Below are 25,556 nucleotides of genomic sequence, written 5' to 3'. Positions count from 1 at the left end.
TCTACCTTAAAGTGATAAGCTCCGCAATGAGATAGAGACTCGGAGTAGAATCGGTGTTCCTCCATATCGAAAGAAGCCATCTGAGGTGGTTTGGTGTTGGTTAAACTGCCCCCTGGATGCCTCCCTGAGGACGAATTCTGCACAAATCCAATCAGGCAGAGGCCCCACGACAGACTGGAGAAGGTAGGTCTCTTGACTGGGTTAGGAAAGCCTCGATATTCGCCCTTGAAGACCTAGAGGAGGCGGCTGGGAAGACCGGGTTCAAACTCAGATAACCAGAAATCAATGGATGGATGGACAAAATAAAACATCTTTGTCTCATATAGTTCTCGATTACCACAATGGAAAGTGTTAAATGGTTCACAAATGTCACTGCACTGTCATGCAAAGTTTATCACTTTGCTTGGGATGCTTACAGAAATATGCATATTTTTGTTTAAGTGTATATTATATGAATTGAATTTTTTACTGAGGTACTGAAAATAGTTTGCAGATTATGCACAGAAGAGTTTGTCTGAGACTTTTTGCAAAGATCAAACATCCTGCCTTCTCATAGTCTACTTCTGTTTTTCCCAAAATAAAGATAGAGAAACAGATCAGAGGTTTGATATCTTCAAGCTTTGAAGGTGTGCATGAGTCGGTAAACACATACCACCGGTCTTGTTCTCCCTCACAGGCACTTTCACTGAGAGGAAATGGAAAAAAGGAGGAAAAGAGAAATGGATGCGGCAGATGTTTTATGTGTGTTCACAGGCAACTGAAAAGAGAGGATGCATAAGAGAGAGAGAGATACATGGTACGCAAGCGAGACCTCAACAGATCTGTTTTAACAGCTTTTGGGCATCGTGTTTCCTGTAGATGGGAGTCTGCAAGGCCAGGACGTCCTAGAAAATGTGCACGGTAAATGAAGGACATCTTTTTAAAATGTTTTTCTGTCTGTGCTGAATTGTTGACATCCACCATTTAAGTGACATAACGCACATCCACAAGGTCAATCCAACCACTTCTAGCTCATCACTGAGCAGCTGTCTAGATGCAGACGACTGGGACGGTTAGTGTCTTTGGATGGCTGCACTGAAACTTTATGACGGGATGTCTGAACTTATTTCAAGGAAACCCAACCAACCTTTTCCATGCTCTCTCCCGCAGTGGAGGAAGTGAGAATATATGAGGGAATTCCCATAATAGGAGAGGGGCTTTTCTGAGGAAATGGAATTGAAAAAGATGTCTAAAAGCTGAACGCATTCAGTGCCTGGTGTGTCTGTTGGTGGAAACATTCAAAAATGGACATTCAAGTGACCATTCAGGTTTCTGTTTTTACTTCGAGTTGATGGCCAAAGAAGTGGTTGAGAACAATTAAGTTGTTCATTTGAGTAACGATGTTTAGAGCAGGTGAAAATATTCCTATATGTCCATGATGTGGGTGAAGGATTCACTTCATTCTGGGATTTTTTCCCCAGGGTTTGCGCTATGCTTAAAAATGTAATAGCGTTAGGGCCAATCCCAATGTTCACCCTACTTTCTACCACTAGCCCTCACTCACCATTTCACCCTAAAAATGAAGTTGCGTAACCTACGCCGTAGGCTCTGCGTTGGTGTAAAGCGGAACCATAAATCAGCCTTTATTCTGGCGAGATCTGAAGATACAACGCAACAACGAGCAAGCGAGTGATTATGTACATTCACTGAGTGAATATTATCAAAGTAAAATATATATTTCTCGCTAGAAATGTAATCAAAACGCATTTTTATGCAGAAACTAACTCAAAATATTGATTTTATTCACTAAAAATGACAAATGTCCACCATGTTTTTTTGTTTGATTCAATCTGTAAATGATGACGTAAAGCATTCTGGGAAATTTTTGTGGCCCTCGGTCGCGAAGTCAGCATCTGAATTCCCTAGCTTTTAAGGGCTAGATTCATACCCCCGAGCCCTCGATATCCCCACTACCCCTACATGCAAGGAGGAATTGGGACACCACTCACGGGAACGCGCAAAATTTAGGGGTAGGGCTGAAAAGTTGGGCTAGGGGGTGTATTGGGACTGGCCCTTAATATACCTGCTGGAAAAAAAAAAAAAAAAAAAGGGGGGGGGGGGGGGGGGGGGTTCTTAGCATACTTTGTGTCCACTTTCGAACTGAAAAATGCATCCAACTGTTTGCTGTCCATGTCAGAGTTTAAATAAAGTCTTAAAAGGACAGCATAGTGTTTTCAACTGTATACGAGCACAGAAGGAGCCTATGGGTTAAAAATTGCAAAACATGTCTTTGTATTGGTTCAATATTACATTTAATTTTTAGTGGGGAGTCTACAGGAAAGACAGAATGTCAGAATCTTCACCTGCTCCGACTTCAAAATCCAACAAACATAGCTTAATACAGCTGGTTGTACTCTTTATAATGCTTCTTTTTGATTTAATTAACATTTAATCAAATATAATACTATTCATTTTCAATGGACTACTGCTAAGTTGTTTGTCTGCACTAAATCCCACTTACTGGGTTATTATAAATCAGTATTTCTAACAACAGCTAGCAGCGGCAATGCAGGCTAATCAAGCTCTTAACTCTTTCTGACTATTGACCTGATATTGTTGCAGACATGTTTTTGTCAGCCAGCGGGAAGCAACAGCATGTTCTGTTCTCTAATATGCAGTTCACGGCTTTGTTATATTAGCTGATCATAAGTGCAAAATTACAAGTGCAAATTTCTTTTTTTTTTTAACAGGGATTTTATAATTTTTTTCCCTCTACATGACAAAGAAAAATATGAGATACCACAGTTTACTTTACAAAGCCAGAATGTTCAGCTGTCAATTAATTAGCATCCATGACTTTTTCTGCATACCGATAGTAAAAATAGCTCAATGAACATCCTCCAAGAAAAGTCATTCAATTAACAGGTGCTTTAATACGGATGTGGAGCCTGGAAAAGGTGAGGAAATGAACTGAAACCTGGGAAAACATGACAACACACAAGGAATTTTTGGAAAGTTTAATTATAAAGACCATCTGCTACATAACCGCTGTGAAACCACAACAAAAAATGTTAATCCATTTGATAAAACAAGTAGAAAATGGTGATGCAAACAAGCAAGAATTCAAAGAAAGAGACAAAGATGAGCAAAGCTGGATTAAAGTAAATATGTCACTTTAAAAACAAATCTAAAGTACTTTAAACAGAGTCCATATACAAATCTGAGACTCTGAAATGGTGTTTGAAGGTGGAAAACGGAAGGAAGCTCTTGAACAGGCAGCAGGTAATGAGAACAGATCAAAGTGTGGAATGGTACCATTTACCACAGCCTGGTACTTTATGTGTTTTTAAATCCACTTAATCGGATGGCCGGATGATACATGATGTTACCTTTTCCACTTTGTGTGCAGAAACAAGTCACTGCGCTCGTGGTACGAAATAGCTTCTTTTCTTTTTTAAATAGAGCAAAATGCTTGAATTTAGATTACTATTCAGATTCTGTATCAAATGAACAATATCACCCACAGTATCAGAAATTATACTTATTTAACTGAGCCTATGATTCCAGTGGTCACAGCTCAGTGTACGTTTTCTAAATTTATGGCCGAGTTTTAAAAAAAAGTTTCCCCATTGTATCTTTAAATTACTAACTTATTAATACATTTGCAAACTGTATTTCTAAAAATAGACTAACTGAGTGACTCTCTGCTCTGTACATGACTAGGTTTGACGTTAAGATGAAGAGCAACATCAGGGCATACCAGACTTTTTTCTGTTCTTTTTTTATCTGATTAACTTACACACAGTTTCCCAATGCTGTTTTCTGTCTTTGATCAATTAAGAGCCGTGCTCTGAATTCAGCAAAGGCCGCTGCGCACCTCAGTAAAGAACAGAACAAAGGCCTTTTCCTTTGGCTCTCTTAAAAGGTTAATGGATCGAGATTGAAGTTGCAGAACACGGGGGCCAGTAAGACTAATGTGGATAAGGATGAAAAGGAAGTTAAAATGAATTGTAGCCTTACTGGATGCACTGCTGATTTTGCCCACAGCGCTCAAAATAAGAAAGCGAGGGGGTTCGGTGTCAGTATGCATTACAAAAAAGGCGAACAGCAGGAGCTTATCAAGTACTCATCCAGCATCCGGCTTTTGATAAAACAGTATTTCTTTTAAAAGCTTATACGGTGTGAAAGCTGTTATAAAAAGAGCTAAACAGTTTACAAGCAGGAGCTGGATGCACCAATTTATAACTGAATATCTGATCAAAATTAAAAGTTTGAATTACTTCAGCCATGTGGAGTTAGGTTATAGTTGTATTTCAGTCAAGTCGTGAGTCATATGTCAAGTTTATCTTGGTCTGGACTGGGGCATTTTTTACTGGACTCAGTTCTTTATCCCAACACACTTGCATATGAACTGATGAAGTATGTGAGACCAGGCTGAGGTGCCTGAGCTGGGGAGGATTCATTTGGTTTAGTTCGATTTCAGTTGGGCTGTCATGTTTACGTGCATTTAAGAAAGTCGATTTCAGTCGGACAAATGCAATATCTCTCGAAACTCTCCCAAAATGCCATTACTCTAATCGTGTAAATGCACTGAGTGGGTCTAGTTTGTTATGTGAAAGAAAACACTTATTTGGTGCAAAGCTGCTGCACTGTGAGCAGTTTGAGCAGGCAGAGATGTGAACGCTGGCTCAAAGAGGAAGCCTTATAATAGGAACATTTGTGTGATGCTAAAGTTTCCTGTGTTCAAGAGATGTGCATCGGTTAGTTGGTGGTTGATTGAAGGTTGGTTTGACCCTGGAGGGGGATGACAACGGCTCATTTCATGACAAAGAGGATGAAGTGTCAGAAACAATAAAGAAAAGCAGGTGGAAAGCAGAGAACGCAGCCTTACCGTGCAGTTTTCATTATATTAACAGGTTTCCCTTCACCACAAAGCAGAAATTTTTCCAGTAAGTCTTTAGTCTTTTCCATCGCAAAGCAAAGCCAAAATAGGACAATATGTCAGATTGTTTTAGATTTTTCTGAGGCTGCAATACGATCTAACATGCAGCTGTTTGCTTGGAAGCTGAACAGTAAAAACTAAATTTGTAACTAATATTCAGGCTAGTAATGGTGCCATCTCGAAAATTGTTGCTCCTCACCTATACCTACCACCTACAAGCTTAGTAGAAACAACAATACTGACAACACTAACTTGTTCTTGCAAAGATAACATCAAATGCATAATACTTATGGTAATACTTGCTTACTGAAGTAAAACGAACATGACATCGCCTCTTTTTCCCGCCTTTACAGCAAATGATCAGTATTAAACTGGGCAAATTGTTAGATTTCAGAGGCGACAGCCCCTGGTGTTTGGAAAATGACCTCTCCTCAGCTTCTGATGTGTTCTCATAAAGTTACAGACCTGGTATCATTTCTTAACTCGCCTCCCTACCGCCACAGGCTTAACCCAACCAACCCCGGCACATAGCTCCAGGCGATGTCATTTATGAATTATTTAGATACAGAAGCATCACACATTAAATTAATATTCATTATTCCGTTTTCTATTATCAGATGTCAGGTCTCTGTGTCACTCCAAGCTCCCTGTTATGTTGGAAATGATTTGTATTCCTGTGGCATCAGGTTGGTCGAGGCTCGTGCCCGCTGACGCAACATGCCAGGCATGCTGAGTGAGTCTCAACTGGGCTGCTCCTGTTTTCCTCTTCACTCCTGCACCGGTTCTGGCAGGTGATCTTTTTCCTCTCTGCCTAAACCATTTACAAGTTTCTTCAAAATAACATCTGGGGTTTTTTTTTTTTTTCAATTTAGCGTCACAACAGAACATTATTGTTTCAGTTCAACCACTTATTTGATATTTGCATTGGACTCTCCGGGCCATTAAACGTTTAAAGCTAGACATCGCTCAGCAGTGAGAAACATGCACTCACTCAATAAATTATACATCATAAAAACACGTCTGAGACTCTCTTGCAGTATTGCAAGGGCAGTGTGTTCTTTGAATACCAAACAGTATGGCTCCCCCTAGTGTCAAAGGCAGGTAACAATAGTGTAGAGAGTTTCAATTTAATTCATTTGCATCACACAACAGCTTTTTACATCAAATACAATTAAGCAGAACATTTTGAGATCATTTTGTATCACTTGATTGTGGTATCCGGTATAAATTCTGGGATTTTGGAGGCTTTATTGACACTGTTTCCCCCTTGACTTCACTCTTTTTAGTTACTGAGCCCGCTGAACAAACCCCAGCCTCACAGAAGAGATAATCATTTATTTAAACCCGATGCTGCAAACAGAACCGCACTTGTGTCAGCACACTCTGGCCCAAGGACAACTTGTGGCCTCTCTTGAAGATGACTGCAGTCATCTGCTCGGCCATCTCGAGGCTAAAAAGCAGCTGTTGCCTCAAATATTCAACACAACGCAAGACTACATATGAAAGCACAAAAAAAGGCAATATTTAATTATAAATACATTTTATTTGTTAATTCAGAGCTGGTTAGGAATAGCCTTGAAAATCATTCACAGCCAATTCCACTGGTGCAGAATCCACCTAACTGAAAGTAACGGGTAAGGTGTGGGCTTTATGTGATCTCTCGTAAATGAGACTCCAAAAGCCAACACCCTGGGTCAACAACTTCTTACCAATAACAGTCATTCACGTTCCAGAGACAGTTTCAGCATCCGTTGTTGGGCATCCCGTGGAAATCAAAGTAAAATCCAGAGAGCCATGTTCTGGGTCTCTGGAAAGCGCCTAGAGAGAACTAGGCTACAACTTCTGTTGTAATAAACCCTATCTAAATAAAATTGAATTGAATTGAAAGGAAGCACATTCATTTGATGTAACGAAAATGAAAATAGTTAGATGGTCAGCCGATTTAAAAATGTTGTAGGGCTACAAACTGTATACTTTTGCCCTTTAAATATATTATTCATGCATAATAACTTCAAGGTTTTTAAAACCACTGGCTCCGAAGTCACAGATCAGCATTCCTTTCGTTGTAATTTATCCCCTAAGACAGCCATCATCATCAACGACTATGCTATGAAGCAGATGCAATTTTAGATTCTTTATTTGTAACAATTGTTGTTCTGCAGCCTTTATTTTGATTTTGAGTGAAAATATTAAGGATCATTTTTTAGGATTTCAAGGAATATGGAATGTTTCTCCAAACCTTTCCAGATCACGAGTAAAAATGACAAAGCACAATAAGGGGAAAAAAAGAGATCCTTGATGTGTTTTCATGTGTAATGCATGCAGAGTGGATGTGTTCGGGGAACCGTTCTGGAAACTCCCATCAGGCTAACGTGGGGTGAATGAGAAATGAAACACAACACATTCTGACATTTTTTCAGGTCTGAGCTGGAAAGAACGCTGCTGACAGTCGGACCGTGGGAATGCTAGCGGTGAGGCTGTATCTGTGACATTTTCCACTTGTGTAATAGAGAACTATTTTTGTCCTGTTGAGACAAACACACTGTGTCTGAAATGATAAAAGGCAGGAAAGACAATTAAAGTGGAATGATTCCGTCTGAACTTCCTGTGAAGCCAAGATTTGGAGGTGGAAGGTAGGAAATCGTGTGTGACGGATGTGTTTGATCCTCTTAATGTCAATATAGCACAAACATGAAGAGGCAATGCAACATAAAGAACTAACAAATTTCCATATTGGTGGCTAAAATGGAGATAGAGAGCAGGAACCCAAAGAACAAAATAAAGAAGAGTGAAAAGCATTTCAAAAAATCTAATTCTGATTAGAAAGACTAAAGAGGAAACTCCTGGGTAGAGCTACTGAGTATGTGCATGATTTTTGCTGTCCATGAAGCCCTTTGTATCATTCCCTCACATTGTCCCAAAATGACACCGATCGTCTCGCACGCAGTTATCATTGGTGAGGCTAAAAAGCTACATCGTACTGCTTTCAGGCCTTAAACAATGTTTCATATCTTCATATGTTTGTGAAACAGGATTCATTACTTAAGGGACAAGTGACATCAAGTTGAGTTTGGCTGAGTTTGAAATTTAAAGTACCCTGTGATAGTCTGGCTCCAGGGTCTACCCCCGCCTTTTGCCCAAAGAGAGCTGACATAAGATCCAGCTGAGCCACATCACCCTGAATAAAGTGGGTATCAATAATGGCTGATACTAAAAGCCACTCTGTGTAGCAAAAACACTTCTGACCACCTGGGGGTAGCACATATAAATGTTAATGTGTCAGCCACTAAGTGTAACACTACGAAGTGCACCTCTAGTGGGACCGAGTGGTATTATGAAACCAATAGCCAACATAGTGACGTTGTTGCTACATTTAGTGAGTTTTCAGACCCCTCCAATTACTTTTTTGTCAAACAAAGGGACTAACGGCGAATGTAGTGTAGCAACTTTTTCAGATGCTATTTAAGACTTTTGGATACCCCAATGTGACAGCATGTATCATTCTCAATCTTCTCAGTGAGCAGCAGGTGCTGCTGTGAGTCCCTGCCCCGTCCCAAAGCACTTTTAATGGGCCTTGTCCTCATTCCGTATTAAGGAAAGATATGTTACTTTACTCACAGATCCTGCTAAAATCATTGGTTGCGTTTCAGATTTCTACGCAAATGTTTACCAGTTACAGGAGAAACCAAACCTTGAAACTTTGCCTTTACCAACAATAAAGCACCTGGTCCAGACAGTGTCAGCGTATTTTTTTCAAAGTATTCAAAGTATTTCAAAGTATTCAGTCCCAAAATATCGCTGCCTCTTTTACGTATGTTAAACCTCTCCAAGCTGACATCTAGATTGCCTCCCACTTTATACAGAGCCAATATCTCATTGATCCCTAAGCCAGGTTGAGATCCAGAAGAGGCCTCATCTTATCGTCCCAGCTCGTGGTTGTCTCTTGAGACCAAAATTCATGGGAAAATTCTGGCCAACAGATTAAAAGAACACATATATTCAATTATTCATGCTGGTCAGACGGGCTTCATGCCAGATAGTGATATGTTTTATAATTTCCACCGTCTTTTTAATATCCTTTATGCAAAACATCTTGATGAGGCAGTGGTTATTTCATTAGATGCACAGCATGTGTTTGATCAAGTTGAATGGCCTTATATGATGTATACACTTAAGAAATATGGATCTGGACATTTACAAAATTGCTAGAAATAATTTACTCACATCTGACTGCTTCAGCTATTACTTATCAGAATATTTTGTATGACCCTATGCAATTGATCGGGGGACACATCAGGGCTGTCCACCCTTTGGTGCCAGCACCATAACATCATCTTTCACTCTATGCTGATGACATCCTTTTGTTTGTCTCCAAACCGCATGTATCTTTTTGATGTTGATTAAGAATTTTGGCAGCCGCTCAGGTTTTTCTATTAATTGGGATAAGAGTGAATGGAAGCCTTTCTCGCTGGGGATTGATCCGGCCTATTTGCAGTCCATCTTGATCGCTTGTAACCAACAAACCGGAGGATTTGCTATGACTGAATTTGTAGAATAAGAACACCTTAAGGAGAATATTGACTTCTGGAAAACTCTCCCACTTTCAGGATTGGAAAGATCAACGTGATTAGAACAGTGGTATTACTATTTTTTCTCAATTTATTCCAACCTATCAACCTATCAGGTTTTATATGTGTATCCTATTCTAAACAATTAGACTCTATTATTCCCATTATTTGTGCCGATAGAAATGTTAGAATTTTCGAAAAATCCTGGGGGACTCTCCCTACAAAATTTAGGCTGTACGACTGAGCTTCCTATTTATTCATCCTGGCGAGGTGGAAGAGAGGCCCCCTGTTATCTATAAATTCTTGTCCAGCCTTATGGAACACCTGCATTGTAGAAATAAATCCATGTCTGCCCTCTTTTATAGTCCCATTAAAGTTGATAAATCACTCTCTAATAACAGTTTTGTTGTAGGCAGCACTATAAGGATTTGGAAACAGATGCAAATCTGCATAAAAGCCCTGAATGTTTACTTGGATTTTCCTATTAGTGATAATCATCATTCCTTTGCTCCAGGCCTCAAAGATGGTGTCTTCTGGATCGAGAGACTCAAAGGCATCTGTGTGATAGGAAATCTACATGTTAATGGGACCTTTGCATCTTTTGGCCAGTTATGTTCTGTATACAATATCCCTTCATCAAGTTTTCTTTTTTTTAAATGTACAGATGCCGGACTTTGTTAGGAATAAAGCGTCTGACTCTGGCATCTTCACAAGATACGAGGCCCTGGAGGCAATAAATAAATTTAATCCTAGCAATCGGGGGGCTGTATTGTATTTTTCAACAGATCCTGTGCGACATGACTGCATTAGACATGACTGGAATTAAGAGGGCAGAGGAGGATGAGCTGGGTGAAAAAATTAGCCGAAGACGCCTGGGGTGAATGTTTAAAGAATACAGACTCTACTATTCGAGGAAGATGCCAAATAACTTCTTTTTTTTTTAAATTTAATGCAAAACAGGTGAGGTGGCTTGGGCATCTGTACCGGATGCCTCCTGGACACCTCCCTAGGGAGGTGTTCCAGGCATGTCCCTCCTCCCTAGGGAGGGGTTCCAGGCATGTCCCTCTGGGAGGAGACCCCGGGGAAGACCCAGGACACGCTGGAGAGACTATGTCTCTCGGCTGGCCTGGGAACATCTCAGACTCCCCCCAGAAGAGCTGGAGGAAGTGTCTGGGGTGAAGGAAGTCTGGGCATCTCTGTTGAGACTGCTGCCCCCGCGACCCGGGAACGGATAAGCGGTGGACAATGGATGGATGGATGGATGGATGGATGGATGGCAAAACAGGTAACAATACAAATGCGCAAAACAAAAACGCATACAGGTACAGGACAAGAGGGGACACTAGAAAACAAACAAAACAAACAAACAAAAGAGTGCGTTTATGTATATTCACGTGTATGGTGTGTATGAGTATGATGGTTTTCTAGAATGATGGTTATTTTGGGAGAGAGACAGCAGCCAAAAAAATAAATAAAGCTGAATAAATAAATAGGAAAAAAATAGGAAAATAAAAAAAGGGTTTAAAAGGGGGAGTCATTACAGCCTGAATCATGGTTCCGCGTTAAATCGACGCAGAGTCTACTCCGTAGCCTGACGTGCACCTCCCAAAAAATGTAACTACGCGTCGAGGCGACGCAGACCCAACGCAGACCCAACGCAGACCCAACGCAGACCGAGAGGGCTGTGATTGGTTTGCTTGGTGTCAACGCATTTCCGGTTCTGGTTCGTGAAGCAGTCGTGAACTTTCAGTGCTCTTTTCTTCGTGTGTGTGTGATTTTTTTGGGGGGTTGTTTTGGTTTTTTGCACAATAGTTGTCCTCATCTCTTTGATTCACTCAGACCGGAAAAAAACGGAAGCTTAACAAAGTATCAACTAGCAATCTCGGGGGGTATTGCACCGCCACGAAATGGAGTTTCAAGTTTAGTTTATTCATACATAACCATTAAGATAAACGTATACAATTGAGACCAATTAGACATCTATAATGGTCCTTCGGAGTATATTCGGAGAAGTCCGAAGGGTTCACGACGGCGTCATGGCTCTGGGTTGGTGTAACGCAGAACCATAATTCAGGAAGAAATGAGAGTGAAAGGGATGGGGGTGGTTGGTTGCGCCAGGGCGGGACCGGTCCGGACAGCAGAGCCAGAGCGGAGTTACACATTCATTTTTTTGTTTCCTTTTCCCCTTTAATTTGCTTTTTGATTTGGTATGTTTCATATTCTCACATTCTCCTCTTTTCCTTTTATTACAAGTTCTCAATTTCCCCCTCCCCTTAATTCTAGCTGTCCCTTACTTTGGGCCGCCATCAGACCCACAGGAGGGGCCCGGCCCGATGGAAGTCAGCTCCTTTGTGAACCAGATCCCTCCCCTACGGGCGGGGTTGATTCACCTCTGGGCTAGATAACTTTTTTAACAACGTGTCACTAGTTTACAATCGCTACAAGTCTGCAATTGGTAACTTGACGCACTCCCTCTGGTCATGCAGTAAACTCTATTTACTGCATTTTTCATTGTTTTTCAGTGGCTTTAGGGACGAACTGGGACCCAGATCACTCATTGCCATCATTGGGGCTTCTAGCTGGTTGGGGGAACACAGTGCATCTGGAAAGGCTAAGGTATTATAATGATGATAGAAGAAATGTGTTCCACCAGCTATGGGACTTAGTGTTAAAATGTCTTTAATGAGGTGGCTGGTGTGAGTGACTGACCTTGCTGTTTTCATCATTTTATACTTTGTGGCATGTGAATTTACTGTTGTTTGGACTGTGTTTTTAATGAATTCACTGATATGCTGTTCTTTCCTTTTTCGGGGTGGAGACTGTTTTGTGTAGTTGCATTTTGTACAAAAGGCTTTGATGGTTACTGGATCTGTCAAAGAGCTGCTCTCAACCTCGTGAAGCGGCGGGGATCTCCATATTTCAGATTTTAAAGTCTTTTAGTATTAAAGGAAGAAATGTGAAATGTTTCCCACCACTAGACATTCAAATCAGCGACAGCATTTGCACTTTCTTTCACACTGCAAAATGAGAACAAACATAGCTTATTTAAACATACCTTAATTAAATTGAAGCTGTTGGTGCACAGGGTCAAAGGAGATATGCCACAACACAAACAAATGGGGGTATAACCGACTTTATTTGCCACTCTGATACTCTGAATAATGATTTTATGATTTTATGATTGATGGAGCAGACCATAGTCTGCATGGAAAATGAATCCACATTCTTCCAAAACAGTGAAATCATCCTGTGTTATACGGAGTCACAATTCGCAACACACTATATAAAAGTTGATGCAGCCCAGATTCATGAAATGACCTCTTCAGTATTACAGAGCCCTAATTAAAATCATAAAGGAAGATTATCCCAGTTAATTAGTAGTTTTATGGGAAAATGTCAGTAACAGTAGGTAGACCTGTTATTATCCTTCATATTGCAATTTCTTAGAATCACTTTTTCCAGCGTTAGACTTTGAGAAATATGATTTATAGGAGACTTGAACGAAAATTGTTCTGCACCTTTTTCAAAAGTCTGGACAGTTTTCCTGAGATCTTAATGAAATGTTTTTGATGTTTAAGTTAAAGTACTTCATGGATACAGTGCAACAGCTTGATTTTCAACCGTGTGTTTACAGCTCTGTTCATAGTTGCTCGTTTTTAAGGGGGGGGGATTTAGCCAGTGGTGCCTTCACACTGCCCTTCTCTTCTGGGGTGGGTCCTTTAAGAAAAAAGAAAAAATATCAGTGTTATAGCTTTGTGCGACCCATTTACAAGATACAGCAAATGAAAGGTGAAGTTGCAGAAGAGATAAATGTGGGGAGGTTTGATAAATTTACTCTGATCTGGTTCTGGGTCTCATTTTTTTCTCATAACAGTACCTGGACCATGTAGATTTTGTGTGTGTTTAGAAAAGCTAGCATTTTCTTTATTGCTGTGACGTCATAAAGGTAAGATATAATATTTTTTTTAAAAGTGATTCACTGAGGCATGAGAGGCATGGCCTTGACATGATAACATCCGTTATCACATCTGATACTTCTCTCATTCTTTGGCAATATGCTGGACTCTCTCTTTGTCGTTAAGTAACAACAATATTTTTGTATCCTTTTCCTTATAACAGTTTTTGCTGTAACGTGAACTTTTGGAATGACTAATGCTTCACATTTACATAAGCAGTAGTATACTATATGAATATATTGGTTATGCATAAAAAAATATTATTTGGTGCAATAGATCAATGAATTGAATTGAATAGTTTTACAAACATTTTTACAAACAGTGAGTCAGGTTTGGGGCAGCTGTAGGGTTGTCAATCATTTACCAATTGAAATGTTAGTTTATTCTGGGCTTCACCAGTGCACATGCTTAAGAGACCTTGAGGAGGACATGTGCATTCATCTGTGAGTGGGTGTGAATGACATGCAAAAAGCACTGCATAGGTTATAAAAAAAATAAAGAAAAAAGAGTAGACTGAGAATGGTGCATAAATGTGTGTGAACTGGTCAAAAGTGCAGCTAGTCATTCATAAGATTAAAAGTTGGTGGGCTACAGGCTACACTCTCTTTTAATCCTAAATTTAAAAATGTTTTTTAAATGTTTTTCACATCATTGTGTAATATGTCTTTACAATATTGCATCACTTTATTGAGATTTTCCAGCTGTATTATTGGGTTGACGTCAGTACTTTCACAAGCTCATTCCAAAACATTGATCCTTTAAATTTTTTTTAGACATGCTTCAAATCAATGTTGTATGGACCAGTTTTGGATGACGCAGGTTATAGTTTCCATACTGATGACCTCATATGAAACTCCTTAATACAGTAACATTAAAAAAAAAAAGAATGGTAAACAATGCTGTTATTATGGCTACAAAATAATTGAAATCTTGACAATGCTTGCTTGAAGGTGGGTTTTAGGTGTTTCTGCTGAAATGCTGTGTATGGCTTTCTCCAAACAACTCTTCAAATAATTATTTATTTATATTTCTGAACTTTGCACAGAGCAGTTGGGGTAAATTTCCTGGGATGTCCACCCCTGAGAAGACTGGCTACTGTGTTGAAAGCTTCCCACTTCTAAACAATATTTCAACATTGACATCTAAATTACAGGGGAAGTGTTTCATAAACTTTTCCAGGCTGATGTGCAACAAACATTTGCTCTCTAGGACCAATGCTTATATCTTCTCATCTTTACATTGTGTTAACAAAGTGTTAACTTTATAATGTATATATTTATATATTTATAACTATATAAATTCAGTCCAACAATAATTTTTGCATTACTAGTAATTCACCTTGACTCCATGTCATTGACAGCTACAAATAAACCGGAAATCTTGGTGTAATTATTAACTCAGACCCTGAACTTCAACAGCCATCTAAAGTTTATCATCAAATCTGCCTACTACCACCTGAAAAACATTGCTAGAATTGAGGGGTTTCTGTCTAAACAAGACATGGAAAAACTTCATTTTCAGTAGGTTGGATTATTGCAATGGCATCTTTACAGGCCTTAACAAGAAATCTATCAGGCAGCTGCAGCTGATCCAGAACGCTGCTGCCAGAGTCCTTACAAACACCAGGAAACTGGACCACATTACACCGGTCATGAAATCACTACACTGGCTTCCAGTGAGTCAAAGGATAGAGTTTAAAATCTTACTGCTGGTCTACAAAGCACTGAATGGTCTTGGACCAAAATACATGCTGGATCTGTTAGTTCCTATGAAGCTCCCAGACCCCTGAGGTTCATCTGGATCTGGTTTGTTGTGGTTCCCAAGAACCAGAACCAAGCAAGGTGAGGCAGCGTTCAGTTATTCTGCTCCTCACCGGTGGAACAAACTTCCTGTAACTGTCAGCTCCTTTAAATCAGGCCTAAAAACATTACTGTTTAGTGAAGCGTACTTACCTGCTGTACTCTACTGTCCTTACTTTTTAACAACCTGTGCTTTTTATTAATTTACCTCTTTCCTTATCATTTTATTCTCCTCATGGTCCCAAGCACTCGAGCAGAGTTGGGTAAATCGGCCTTTTCCTTTTATGCACCGCAAGCTTGGAATGAGCTACAACACATACTCAACTTGAAATATTTACCTTCTCTTAACATGTTCAAACATATGTTAAAATCAGTTTTCACAGAACAATGTCATTGTTTTTAATCAAGTGTCATTCTCTGTCATGAATTCTTTTTAGCTTTCTGATTCTTGTATGTTTTGTAAAAAAAAAAAAAATGTTTTTCATTTCATTTTGTTTGTTTGTTTCTTGTTTTTATTTTTTTTTGTAAAGTTACTTGTCCTTGTATGTATTTTCTTTTATATGAAACTGAATTTATTTTTCTGCTGCCATCTTGACCAGGACTCCCTGGCAGAAGAGATATTCAGAATCAGAATCAGAAAGGGGGTTTATTGCCAAGTTTGTCAACACACACAAGGAATTTGTTGTGGTGATTGGTGCAATACAGTAAGAATAAAAATAAAGAAAAAAATAAAAATATAAAAGCAAACAAATATACATGGAGCTAACTGAGAGATAGAATAAAGTAAAATGTACAACAGGGATAAACAGAAATGTACAATATGAGGATTTAAATAGTGCCGGATATGAATCTTTACAAAAAGTGACGTAAAGTGACATTAAGATATTGTATCTCAATGGGACTTTCCTGGATAAATAAAGGATAAATAAAATAAATAAAAATGTCATTTTATTTATTTATTCTATTTTATTTCATTGTATTGTAGCCTATTATTATTTCTTATTTCTATTTCCCTGTTTAATTGTGTCTTGCTGCTTTTTATGCTTGATCTAAAGAACTTTGAATTACCTTGTGTTCAATTATGCTATACAAATAAACTTGCCTTCCCTTGCCTAATTAAATAGTAAGTATTTTAACACAAAGTGTCACTTGAGGTGGTACCTTTCCCCTAAATGAGACTCAACTGTTTACAACCCGTTTCCTGGACAGACTACATCACGTGGGAACACACGCGACGCTCTGCTCATTCCTGTCCTGTGATTGGTCGGAGATGCCGGGAAACCTCCTCGTGACATGGTGCCGGTATAAATAGCGCCAGCCCTCTCCAGTCACGCAGCACTGGTGTATGAGGGAAAATGTATCGTCTCGGTCAACAGAACATCTTCAAGATCGCCTTCGATTTATCCTTTTCTACGGTGCCACGGGAACATTCTCACTTTACGAGACAATACAATAAAAGTTGGTCGTGTATTGGCTGATTTTTAACTATATTTTTATTAAATCTGCACGAAAATGCCGAGGATCAAGAAGAAGAAAAGCAGGGGTGAGTGAAACGCCCGGCCGCATTGCTCTGGCCTTCCTTTGTGGGGCGCGCTGGCCGACGGGAGTTGTAGTTCTTTACCATCGTCAGTCTATTGAGTCGAGTGCAGCGTGTTTACACTACGGACTACAAAAGATGGCTGCCGGCCTGTATCTACACAGACGGCTAACGAGCGAAATACTTGTCCACTTACGACGAATCTGTTTATACCGATGAGTTATAACGTTTTGAAACTTTATAATTGGCATACATTCATTTATATCCAGAATTAGCGGTGAAACATCGTCGTATTTATAACAAGTTAACGTCAGCCACTCCCTGTTCAAATGATAATATCCATGTGGTTGATAATTCAATATTTAAATAAAAACATTTTGTATATCCTGAGGTTATGATGCCGTTTGTGAGTTTGAAACAAAAACACGGGGTTTGTGAACTGAGATCTCCTCATCTTTACCTCCACCTCAATTAATGAGTGGCGTAAATGTCTATTTGCCTGTCTTTATTCCACATTTTCAGACTCAAACCCTTATTATAACTGAGTTATTGGCGGTGCTTTATTTATTACCGCATTACTGTGTTTATAGACTTAACAGAAAGCGGAAATGTTGTCCTCAAAGAGCGGGCTGGATGGGGAAGAGGCGGTGCCGCTTCTCGGATATCAGCTGTTTTGGGGGGAGAGAGTCCACGTCAACAAACACTGAGCAGTAAATACTCCAGTAAAATGGCCCCGCCACCAGCTGCCTGGCTCAAGGGCTCCGGCACTGCCCCAATATACACGTGTTGGCATCTGGTTGAGAGGTCGGCCTGTTGTCAGCTTGTAGACGTGTCTTCCTGGGGTCATTGAGGTCAGAGCAGAGAGAGAGTTCGTTCGTTTCGTCTATTTCGTGTGTATAAAAAGATAAGAAAACAAATACAGGTGTGCATTCCACCACCATAAAGAAAAAAACACATATTTCAGTTACATGTTCAAAAAGGATTGGGGGGGAAGTATAGACTTATTTAATCCCACCCCCTTTCCACAACTAAACATACATTGTCTATTATCTTTTTATACTATACACTAATTTGTATAGATATATATCATTTTTACAAAAATAACCTGTTTAATACCAGATGTTAAATCTATCATAACTATGATATAAATATAATATAACTATGATATAAGTATATCTGAGTATATAAACATACAAAGACAACATGACAAAACATAATTCAATATTTAAATAAAAATATTTTGTATATCCTGAGGTTATGATGCCTTTTGTGAGTTTGAAACAAAAACACTGGGTTTGTTAACCCCCTTTCCACAACTAAACATACATTATATGTCTATTTACTTTTTATACTATACACTAATTTGTATAGATATATATCTTTTTTTTTTTTACTTTTTATTTAAACATTTTAAACATTTTACAGAACATATCCTGACATATGACTTCACATCAAACAGATTAAATGACTACAGAGCAGAGCAGAAGTGAATCTGCCAAAAGCAAGGTAAATTAAAGAACCAAATAATTGTAATATTAAAAATACTAACGGTAACAACGTTAAGTAGAAGAGAAAATATCTATGAATAGTGGCTGAGCAGGATTTTATAAAGAGGAACTCCCAAAAGTTCTCCCTCACATCATCCCATCCATCAAACCCTCAGGTATCTTGAAATGCAAGTCCATCTCCGCAGGAAAGTGTCCATTGTGAGCTGTAGACTAGCTGTCACTCGCTCCATCGTGTATACATCTTTCAGTCTCTGGGTCCATTGAGCTATATTTGGTGGTTTTATATATCATTTTTACAAAAATAACCTGTTTAATACCAGATGTAAGCTCTATCATAAATATAACTATGATATAAATATAATATAACTATGATATAAATATAATTATGATATAAATATATGTATATCTAAGTATATAAACATACAAAGACAACATGACGAAACATAATTCAATATTTAAATACAAATATTTTGTATATCCTGAGGTTATGATGCCTTTTGTGAGTTTGAAACAAAAACACAGGGTTTGTGAACCCCCTTTCCACAACTAAACATACATTATGTCTATTTACTTTTTATACTATACACTAATTTGTATAGATATATCATTTTTACAAAAATAACCTGTTTAATACCAGATGTAAGCTCTATCATAAATATAACTATGATATAAATATAATATAACTATGATATAAATATACGTATATCTAAGTATATAAACTTACAAAGACAACATGACGAAATAGCAGAAAACACACAGCTGGTGATCTTTAAACACAGTATTCACTTTTATACCACAAACTGATACACAAAAACTTATTTTTGTTGTACGCACAAATAAAGATTTGAAGTTTAGGTTACCCCTTAAATTATGAGTCTGATCTGGTTTGGTCAGTACCTGTAGATTTACCTGGCATTTTTCACACATTCTTTCTGAACCTAAATAAACATCATATTTTTGCACTGATGAAGCAGCATATTTTTATTTTTAGGTAATTTTATATCCCTGCCTCACCCACTTAATTTCTAGGAAGATATTTGTTGTTCTCTAAACTTTATACTACTAGTGCACTAGATTTAGCTCTTTAGACACTATTTGTTACTGCTCACCATCAAGGACGGGTGGACCTGTACACAGTATTTACTCTGTACTACATCATATACACAGTACGTGGGATTCTTGGTTCAGGGGGCGTTGGGACTCCAAAATTCCCACTTCAAGTACAAATGGAACAACGACAATCCTGAATATCGACAGGTCTTGGCATGTTGTGGACTGCTTGTCTGTAGGTTTTTAGATTCTGTTCTAGATGTTTTTAAACAAACTTCTGGTTCTTTTTGTTAACAAATAAATAACTCAAATAAGTGGAAGTGGACTTAAATTTGAGAAACTTCTCATTTGGCTGCACTGAAACTACATTTGTAGATTTGCAGTCGAGGCTGCAGTTACTGAAAAACATTTTTTTTTTTTTTATAAATACATTTTTTATATATATATATATATATATATATATATATATATATATATATACATATAAATAATTAAAAATCTTGGTGACCCATGTCGCGTCAACCTAAGCATTGTGGTGTTTGCACAGGCAACTGAAGCGGGTTGACCCTGACAACATGTGCATGTGAGATAATAAAGGTTCCCCTCAGGATAAGCTGTGCAAAGGACACATAACTGATAAGATAGCTCTGGTGTTTCCACCACTACCCGCATGCTGCTTGGGTTACATTACGAACTCGCAAACCTGTCATGCTAGTTGGTTTGATTAGATGGCATTTCCCTGCAATAATGAGCATCTGCTTGGTTTTCAGGGGGCCAGCATGGAGCTGTGCAGCCTTTCAGCGACGAGGACGCCTCCATTGAGACCCTCAGTCATTGCAGCAGCTTCAGTGACGCCACTAGTGTGGCAGACGAAGGTAGTGTGAACTCTGGCTTCATTCACTGCCTTATTTTTTAATGAAATGCTTAGTGCTTTTCAGGGTGTGTAACTATTATCTCTGCCACGTCATCATTATTTCAGGTGGAGAGGCCAGTGAGGACACAGCCCAGGAAGATTTCCAGTACAAGTTGAAGGGGTTCATCGACAGCACTGTGGATAAAAGGTTAAATGTCTGCTTGGTTTCAAATATCAGCTTGTAACCTGAGCTCTCTGTTCACTTCCACTCTTCAGATAGATTTAAAAATAAAGCCACTTGAGTTCAAGAATGTTGAGGGACAAGTTATTCTTTTCTTTTCTTAAAGATTAACAGTTAGAAAAGGCAGCTGCCTCTTTTTTCTGTTGGTGGAAGTTGCAGGGGTCGCCCCAAGGGTATCTTTTGCTCCCAGGGGAACCCTGCTAACTTGTACAGGAATGGACGGCATTCAACAAATGAGCTTGCAAAAGGAGCATAATTCTTAAAATGAGCTACTCCCACACTAGACAAACTGGTGAAGTGTTTCTGTGGCGTCTTTTCATTGGAAGGTTTGGACTTTTGTTAGTCTTGGACTCTATGGAAAGAAGCTTTTTTTAGGAGGTCCCATTGAATAAGAAAAGAATGCGGTGGAAATGGATAATGGTGGCTTAATTTTTAATTTGGTTTTCTATTCCTATTCACCGAGGAAGTGATTCATAGGCTTAAATTGCATTTTCGAACACGATCATTGAGGTCTGCTGCATGAACAAGTTAAAAATAGACCATATCCCTAAAAAGGGTGGCCAGCCTCAGTCTGCTGTATTTGATATTTAAGTAGAAACAAACTGCAGTTCTGCTTCACTACTCATGTCTATTGAGTATTGTATTAAAGCTTTTAACATATAAGCCTATAATTTGATATATGATTGTAACTCATTGTTGAAGAGTTAAATCCATGTAGTGGCACAAATTAATGTGTCTGGATGCGTGTACGTGTTTCCTCAGTGCTAAGACCCGACAGGGGGCTCTGGATGGGCTGAAGACGGCTATGGCCACACGGATCCTGTACGAGTTCATCTCAGACAGAAGGATGACCATCACAGACAGCATTGAGCGTTGCCTCAAGAAAGGTACTCGGCAGTGATTTCATCAGTGTTTGTTGATACAACGGTAGCAGAAAGGAGTAACTACTTATTTTTTTAGTATTTAAGGCAAGTGTCCCGTGATTTTAAGGGTAAAGTTGATGCATGTCCTTCTCTCTGTCAGGCAAAGGTGAGGAGCAGCGAGCGGCAGCTTCTTTGGCCTGCTTGCTCTGCATTCAGCTGGGCTCGGGAATCGAGAGCGAGGAGGTTTTCAAAACCCTGAAGCCCATCTTCAAAATCATCCTGGCCGATGGATCAGCCAACATACAAGCCAGACAAGCTGTGAGTGTAGCCGTAACGGCCATCCCAGATTCTGTGGAAGAATGCTTTTAAAGAGGTTGTGAAACACCAGCTGCATTTAACTTCCAGTCCAGAGCTTTTTTTTTTTTCTTTCCACCCACTGTAAACTGAAGAAATTCTGTATTTGTTGTGTAATAGGTGGCGACAAGTCTGGGACTGTGCACACTTGTTGCAGAGGATGACATTTTGGTAAGTTCTTGATCATGTCTGGTGTCTTATTTATGGTTTGACACGCTTGGGCTTGAGGGCAACGCTGTGATATTACTCTGACAGCCTTTTGTCAGATATATATTTGTACTCATTATCAGCACTGACATCGCCCCTGATCCATGCACTCAGGAAGTCAGCAGCGTTCGCAGCTGATCTCTAACATGCCCAAACTCATTTGTCAGATATGAATTATAGCTTTATTGTTTGTAATAACTGATCAGTTTTCTTTAAATTCTCATCCTTGCTGTGTTTTGGTGCTCCAGGATGTTCAGGCCACCATGGAGTGCTTTGAGAGCCTGTTCACCAGGTCTTATGCAAGAGCAGATGGTACCTGTCCTTCCATCAGTCCGCAGATGAGCCAGCTCCACACCAACGCCCTGCTGTCCTGGGCGCTGCTGCTCACCATCTGTTCAGCCAGCCAGCTCAAAGATATCCTCCACAAGTAAGACCCTCCACCCGCTTTCAGCCCAAACTTCTGCTTTTTAGGCCCTCCTTCATTTTACATGTGAACATTTGGTTTTGTTTCGTCATGCAGACACCTGTCCAAACTACAGCGGCTGCTCGAGAGTGACGACGTCAACATGAGAATTGCTGCTGGAGAAACCATCGCCCTGCTCTTTGAGCTGGCCAGAGACATGGACTCTGTAAGTGGGCGTCTGTGCAACAACGAGGGCAAAGTCTAGTGATGCACCGAAATGAAAATTTGTGGCCGAAACCGAAAATAATAATAAACACTTGGCCGAATACCGAACAATACCGAACATGGTTCTTCAGCAGTTTTTCATTTATTTTGCCAATTTTTTTCACCATTGCATAAATCAAATACATTTGATTTAGGCATGCTTTTCAAAGAAAAAAATCTTTTACAAAATTACAAGGTAGAAAATATTTATTGAACATAAAAAAATGAAATTTTTTTAATTTCCCAGCATTATGTTGTTTTGGTTCCACCTCCTGGTGAATGTTAGGTAAAATTCTTATGGGGTTAGTTTTTGGTTGGCCAACGATTTATGTAGTGCGCAACGTTACAGGACGGAGCGGCCAGTCTATTTCCTTATTTTACAACGCCGTTATTAATTGTTCGTTTTTTTTCCCACCTATTCCACCGAACACCAAAAGTGTTTTTTTGCCATTTTCGGCCGAACAATTTCGGTTACCGAACAATCGGTGCATCACTTACAAAGTCTAATGTTATCTTTTTAGATGAGTCTAGTCTTTCTTAATGTGACGTTGTTCTTGAATGTAACATGTTCTGTTTGCATGTTCTTAGGAGTTTGAATTCGATGACTGGGATGGACTGTGTGACAAGCTGAATGCGTTGGCAACCGACGGCAACAAGCACAGAGCCAAGACCGACAAGAGGAAGCAGCGCTCGGTGTTCAGGGACGTGCTCAAGGCTGTGGAGGTGACTCCTTCTGTTGGTTGCAATTTCACTCTACTTTTTTAAACATAGTTTAAGAGAGTTTTCTGGCAGGAGCTCTGAACACAAAGGTGACTGAGGGTGTTTTGTACGTTTCACCTCACCATCCTGTAAACTCTTTCAGGACGGTGACTTCCAGTCCGAGACCATTCGCTTTGGGACGGAGCGCATGATCATTGACAGCTGGGTCAGGAAAAGGACTTATGATGCCTTCAGGGAGTTCGTGGGCTCAGGAATGAACTACCACCTACAGGTATGTGTGTTTTTTGGAATGAAACTGTTTTTTTGTACCTGGTTGCCATTTACATAATCTAGCACTGAAAAAAATGAGACAGAGTTGTATCTAAATGTAGTTACTGACTGCCTTAGTAACGTACGTTTTGTGCCAGTGATTGCTATCAAAAGATCCAAAAACCTTTTTTTTTCCATCCAGGCAAACGAGTTCATCAGAGATGTGTTTGAACTGGGACCACCGATGCTGGTAGATTCTGTTACGATGAAGGCTATGAAAATCTCTCGTTTTGAAAGGGTAAGTGTTCACGACACGGTTACAGCAAACTTTTACGATGTTTTTAACTTGTTTTTCTCTCGTTGAATAACCTTCCGTTTACGTTTCCTTCTTTTTTAGCATCTCCACAACTCTGCTGCATTCAAGGCTCGGACGAAGGCCAGGAGCAAGTTCAGAGACAAGAGGGTGGATGTGGGAGAATTTTAATATTATTTTTGTTATTTTTCTTTACTTGTTGACTCTAATATTTATCAGGCTTCCTTGCTTTTTAGACGAACCTTCACAAGTAAATGTATTTACATGATTGTCCCCCTCTCAATCTGTTGTATTAAACACTCTCCTCCTATAACACTTGCCTTGTTTTGACTCTATTTGATAGCTGCTAAGCTCTGAAAAGAAGACACAAAAATGATGTTTTGTTTTTTTTAATAGGACGTGAGTGTTTAATTATCAGATTGTGGAAATATAATACCTATCTAATGTTAATCCACAGAAAATGGTTATGTTGTACATATCTGTATATTTTCACATGTGTTTTTTCTTCTTTACCATAGGACTTTAATTTAAAGAAAATTGTCATTTGTGCTGTTCAATGTAGTCTTGTTTTTGGTACTTGACACATGTTGTGACTGACAAACCCTTTGGATTTGTTTTCAGTTGCACTAACTAGTTAACCTGAGCAAATTATTTATATGGTGACTATTGTTTAGTAGTGCGTATCCTGTATACTGTAAGGGAAAAACATGGTGAAATAAACTGGGGAGCAAAGAAATCTGTCTTTCCTCCTGTTCTTTTACCAGTGATGCAGATGAATTTAATCCATGTTTCAAATGGCATTGCATTCATGAGTACATTCAAACGGTATTCTGAAGTACATCATGTGCATACATGTGGAACGGGGGCTTGGTAAAGCACTAGTCCTCTTAGTGGGAGTGATGAAGATTCTGTACTACCCGAGTTACCACCGTGACGTTGCCCAGGCTTAACTTCTCATTCGTCATAAATTCCCCAAAAAAATTAACCAATATTTGGCGCTCATGATCTGTCTACACTTGAGGGTTTTAATGGCACAGTTGCTGGCACTGGAGATGGATTATGGTCTCTTATTTTATTTCATATATATATATATATATATATATATATATATATATATATATATAGAGAGAGAGACAAAAAAACCAAGCACGAGTGTCTTGTCTAAACAATATTCTCATTTCTAGTAGGCATCTTGTGAGCAGGAACATTGCACTTCATCGACTGGCCACTAGGAGTCAGCTCCAAAAGTGAGTGCCCCATTAACCCTCATGGTAAAATGTCAAACTTTGCAGCAGATGTGTATAAACACCCTGATTCAAAGGAAAAAAGTTTTCGTCACAGTAGCTTGATTTTTACATCCAGGATGACTGTACAGGGAGTTAATTTTTATTTTCTACCCGAGTAGTGAAAAAGAGACGTGTAATTAGGGCCCTTGACTTGCAGCCAACGGCAAGCTGTCATCACTTTTCCTGCCTCTGAGCTTGGAATAAAGACCCAACAGAGCAGCATCGATCATATTTTAGATTACATTTTGTTGTGCTGTTAATTGTACTCGAACACCGCTGGGAGTCGGCCGGGAACAGTCTGAGAAGGAAGCTGAGCTGCATTTTGTGCTCACTCCATGGGCCAAACGCAGTGGTTCATTCGGATGTTGCCACTGAAGCAGCATTTTGAAATGACAGCTGCAGTATGAGGAAAAAGATAATTAAAAAAGCATCCCTAACTCTTCATGTTTAGGGTTGTCCAGGTC

The 25,556-nt window shown here is 39.3% G+C and overlaps 1 protein-coding gene across 1 annotated transcript; it reads left to right on the top strand.

The window, feature by feature from the left end:
* Positions 1–16,571: 16,571 nt before the first annotated feature.
* ifrd1 (interferon-related developmental regulator 1) lies at positions 16,572–24,542 on the top strand. The gene is made up of 12 exons (XM_061714591.1): positions 16,572–16,787; positions 20,110–20,214; positions 20,319–20,400; positions 21,196–21,320; positions 21,457–21,614; positions 21,771–21,821; positions 22,106–22,284; positions 22,378–22,486; positions 23,113–23,247; positions 23,387–23,515; positions 23,696–23,791; positions 23,891–24,542. The coding sequence occupies exons 1-12, from the start codon at positions 16,757–16,759 to the stop codon at positions 23,975–23,977; spliced, it is 1,287 nt and encodes a 428-aa protein (XP_061570575.1). The 5' UTR covers positions 16,572–16,756; the 3' UTR covers positions 23,978–24,542.
* The last annotated feature ends 1,014 nt before the right edge of the window (positions 24,543–25,556 follow it).

The sequence above is a fragment of the Cololabis saira genome, chromosome 23 (genome assembly GCF_033807715.1).
Source record: "Cololabis saira isolate AMF1-May2022 chromosome 23, fColSai1.1, whole genome shotgun sequence".
Classification (NCBI taxonomy): domain Eukaryota; kingdom Metazoa; phylum Chordata; class Actinopteri; order Beloniformes; family Belonidae; genus Cololabis; species Cololabis saira.
Note: the sequence above shows the minus strand (reverse complement) of the source record. Positions and strands in the feature narration are given on the sequence as shown.

Bases quoted from the DNA above. Each gene is read 5' to 3' on its own strand.
- ifrd1 (XM_061714591.1), top strand. From the start codon at position 16,757: ATGCCGAGGATCAAGAAGAAGAAAAGCAGGG. The intron at 20,401-21,195 runs GTTAAATGTCTG...GTGTTTCCTCAG, and splicing joins GACAGCACTGTGGATAAAAG to TGCTAAGACCCGACAGGGGG. The intron at 22,285-22,377 runs GTAAGACCCTCC...TTCGTCATGCAG, and splicing joins CTCAAAGATATCCTCCACAA to ACACCTGTCCAAACTACAGC.